Genomic DNA, 4,295 nt, shown 5'->3' on the forward strand with positions numbered 1-4,295 from the left:
GATAACGATTGATCTTAGAGCTTAAGAGCGTTTTCTACGAATCATTTTATGGTCGTCCGTTATTGTTTCACGTGCGTTTCCCAAAAATGCACTTAACGCAATCGCACGTAGCTGTGCTTTAAGTGCTACTTAGGAGTCACTATCCATTTGTCAAGTGCTGAAATGTGACCTTATAGAATGGCTCGTAATTGTAGTACACGCTCGTTTATTGAAATGTTAACCTAACGAACGATCGTAAAATGACTTGTAGAAAATGCTTATAAGCTCTAAGATCAATCTTTATCGGGAAACCCGGCCCAGATAAAATGCTGAAAATATATTTTTTTGGCTATTTTGCAGTCTACTCAAAATAATACCTCAAGTCTGCTGCCTTGGATTCTAAGTCAAATCTAAGTGGTGCAAAAGTGACAAACAGCAGCAATGAGTAGGTCTAAAAATCCTATTAAATTAAAAACAAACATTCTTCCAGTAATGTAAATAAAATGTTTGTTTTAAAAAGTTTTCTGGTCTATAATAACATTATTTATACATTGTTTATAATGGTTTTCTCAGACATTTTTGTTGGATGTTAGTTTTTTAACATCTTACTACCTGTTCCAGTGGGAAGTGACATTACCACTGTACCCATTTTCATTGATTGATAAAAATGTTAGCAAACATACTTTTTTAATTAAATTAATGGAGAAAACTCTAAAAACTCAAAGTAGAGCAGAAATTATTGTTACAATTTGGAACAGGTGGAAACAAATGAACATTTTATAGTACTTCAGCTAAAAAAAAATCTGACTTCAATATCCAACATGTTTCTAAACCTTAAATCCAGGACATTTCAACAAAGCACTCAGAACTGAGAAGCTCTTTCATATGTTCAAGGTTATAGCGCAGTCTCACATAGAAAAAAACACACCAATCGCTGAATAGCACTGCGTCATTGCTCAAGGTTTGCGTTCGCACTCCTCCTCATCATATAAAAGCCTCTGAACGTCTCGCTTTCGCAGACCTGTAAGAGTAAGTTTAGAGCAGTGGCCCCCGTTCACCACAGCATTGCGCACAGCTCGCCAAATGTACAAATGTGAAAAACTTTGCAAGGAAAACGTTGTTTAATTTTACCATCGTTATGTGTTGATGTTTAAAAACTAACATGGAGGTTAATACTACGCTATCAGGAAGCAACTTAACAGACTTGCGCATTTTAACGCAGAAACTTCTCTCCTCGGCGAACCGGTCCCAGCAATTCCTGGACAATGAAACGGAAAGCGTCTCCGAGGAGAATTTGGACGTGAATACAGACATCTATTCTAAAGGTTTTGTCACTGTGATTTATGTGGTGTTGTTTGTAATCGGATGTTTGGGGAACTCGATCACCCTGTACACACTTCTCACGAAGAAATCTCTTCAAAACCTCCAGAGCACGGTGCACTATCACCTGGCGAGTCTGGCCATATCCGATCTGCTCATCTTGATCCTCTGTATGCCCATTGAGTTATACAACTTCATCTGGGTTCATCACCCGTGGGCTTTTGGCGAGGCTGTTTGTAAAGGTTACTACTTTCTGCGGGACGGCTGCTCGTATGCGACGGCGTTCAACATCGCCAGCCTGAGCGTGGAGCGCTTCATCGCCATCTGCCACCCGTTCAAGGCGAAGAGCATCATGTCGCGGAGCCGCACCAAGAAACTCATCAGCGCCATGTGGGTCGCGTCTTTTCTCCTGGCCACTCCGATGCTTTTCACCATGGGACAGCTACTGATAAAAGACGAATTTATATGCACCACTATCGTGTCCTCGATAACCGCTAAAACCGTCCTACAGGTGAGCGCGCACAGCACTTTTTCAATGATTGGGACGAGTGGAGCATTTTCTTTATACACGGCTGTATAAAGCCGTGGTTATAATTGCGTTTTGTCTTATGCACGAGTAGGCTAGCAGAAGCTTAAGTGTCTAATAAAAAGTAACAACCTGTTGCGTAGTAGGCATATCTCTCAATACCTGATCATTTTAAAACGTTGTCTACATCTAAACATTGTCACGTTTTTCCACGATTTAATTAGTGACAGTATTTAAACAGTGTAAAATGTTAAATGTGCACCCAGTAATTTGTTTCCACATAATGAATAAAAAGCACTACTACTACTAATAATAATGTTGATTTTACTTTCTGACAGTTAAGTAATTTTACTGCACAAAGCAGATAAAATACATCTAAACTAAACAAGCAACTCAACAATATGATAAAAACACACACTATATGTACAGACACACACAGCATAACACCCAAGCCTGAGTACAGCATTGCTTAAAATGCTGGTATGGATCATGTGTGCCATCCACCAGACAGAAATGAGTGTGAGATAAAAACTAAATGTCTAAACAAGCAGTCCAACATAACACAGAAGTCCAAGTTGACAAGATGTCAGCAAGTCCAGACATGCTGATTCGCCAGTCCAAACAGAATGGGTACGAGTGGAAAAATAAAATGTCCAAACAGGCAGTCTCTGCTGGATTGATGAAACAAGCCATGATGACCCCGCAGCTCCAGTACGCAGACCGGTGCAATGCAACAGCCAGCTGAGTACCAGGCCAATAGATGTCAGTGTTAAGTTCAAAACCACTAGTACTATTGGAACAAATAAAACAAAAACACACATATATCTTTAAAATATGTTGTTTTACCTTAAGTAGCTATTTCTTTTTAAACTTGGATCTTGTCCTAGTTAGATACTTTTGTTGATTTAACCTAATGCAGTTGCAGATTCAACCATATTTAAAACATTTTGCAGTGTATTGTGTTTTATTCTAAACCACAAGAGTAGCGGTTAAATTATTTAATATGCATTATGCCCCTTTGATTATTTTGGAATTGCAAATGAAATGTTGATGTCTTGATTAATCAAACACATTAAAATGGCAAGGAGCAGGGTCCCTATTGCTTCCGTTGTGAGCACTGATGGTCATGGAAGTCAAAATAAATCAATCATTCAAATTAATTTAACTATTGCAGTCTCTTGAAAATATTACTGCAAGTCTACCAGAACCCATATCTGTTAGTTTGAGTAACAAGTGTCAGGATTTGCTCAAAAATAGGGATATGCTATCTTACGAAAATGGAAAGCACTTACAGTGCCCTAAAATAAATCCCGATTGCCTGGAAATGGAGACATTATGCTTTGATTCTTGGAAAATTGCCCTTGCAGTCTTAAACCTTGCGCCTGCCTTATTTTTTTCTATTACACAAGTGAATTTAATTGGATTGGAACACAATCCATTTAGAAGGACAGGAGGTCTCCTGTTTGTAACACTCAGCTCTCTAACTTTCTATATTTAAAAAAAAAAAAAAAAAAAATCAGGTAGAAGCTGATAGCAAGCACACCTGTGGGGTTCTAGGCAAGAAAAAATACATGAAAATTACACTTAATTCTATATGAAAGAACATTACAGCATGCAGTTCTTGAAATGAATGTAGACAATTGGAACTCATAGCACAGCGGACACAGTCAGTGAGTCACGATCTGATCTGAATCAGACGGAGTACTGTGCATTACTGAAAAAGAGGGGACAAAACAAGAAAACCGAGAATATGGATGCACATTGAAATAGAGGCAAAGATGCAGAAAACGTGGAGAAATGCAAAAACAGAGAGATTCAAGAGCGAATGAAATAGGGATGAATTGATTCTGACAAATTCCATCAGTCATTGAGTGTGAGTATCATCCTGAGATCTTCCAGTCAAAAGAATGATAGTTGCAATGCGGTGTATAGTTTGTCCTGTTTGCTACAGGACAAACACTTTATCATGTTTCAATATTGGCAAATTGGATAGCACAGAAAACCCCAAGATGTCCTTTTTCTATATACAGAAGGTTTCACAGTATGAAAAAATAATCTAGTTTTATGTATTGCTGTAGCAATACCTGAAATTCAAGTGCCCTGTGGCGCTCAAAATAGCAAAAAAATAACACATAAATGGTATTTTACTGCTTTTGGAGATGTGGTATAACCTCATCACAAAAAGTGTAAACTGATATAAATATGTATGTTACTGAAGTGTTTGTGTTCAGTAATGGCTTCTTGAATATGAGCATCTGTACAGGTGCGCTGAACCTTTCACCCCCTTCTGTTTGTTGTTGTGATCTTTTTTATTGCACGGTTTGCGCCTGAAATTAATCTAGTACTGCACTTGAAAGTACATGGATATATACAAACATACAAATAATGTGAGACTGACATATATACATATATATATATATATATATATATATATATATATATATATATATATATATATAGCCGCAGAGAG

At 37.6% G+C, this 4,295-nt stretch overlaps 1 protein-coding gene across 1 annotated transcript in view; it reads left to right on the forward strand.

The window, feature by feature from the left end:
* Positions 1-1,141: 1,141 nt before the first annotated feature.
* The window catches only part of LOC107603109 (neurotensin receptor type 1-like), a 31,444-nt gene continuing 28,290 nt past the window's right edge, over positions 1,142-4,295 (forward strand). The window contains exon 1 of the mRNA XM_016295824.1: positions 1,142-1,810. Within this exon, the coding sequence (XP_016151310.1) occupies positions 1,142-1,810 (669 nt within the window). The remainder of the gene's footprint in view (positions 1,811-4,295) is intronic.

Source organism: Sinocyclocheilus grahami, unplaced genomic scaffold, assembly GCF_001515645.1.
Source record: "Sinocyclocheilus grahami isolate Dianchi unplaced genomic scaffold, SAMN03320097.WGS_v1.1 scaffold341.1, whole genome shotgun sequence".
Lineage (NCBI taxonomy): Eukaryota > Metazoa > Chordata > Actinopteri > Cypriniformes > Cyprinidae > Sinocyclocheilus > Sinocyclocheilus grahami.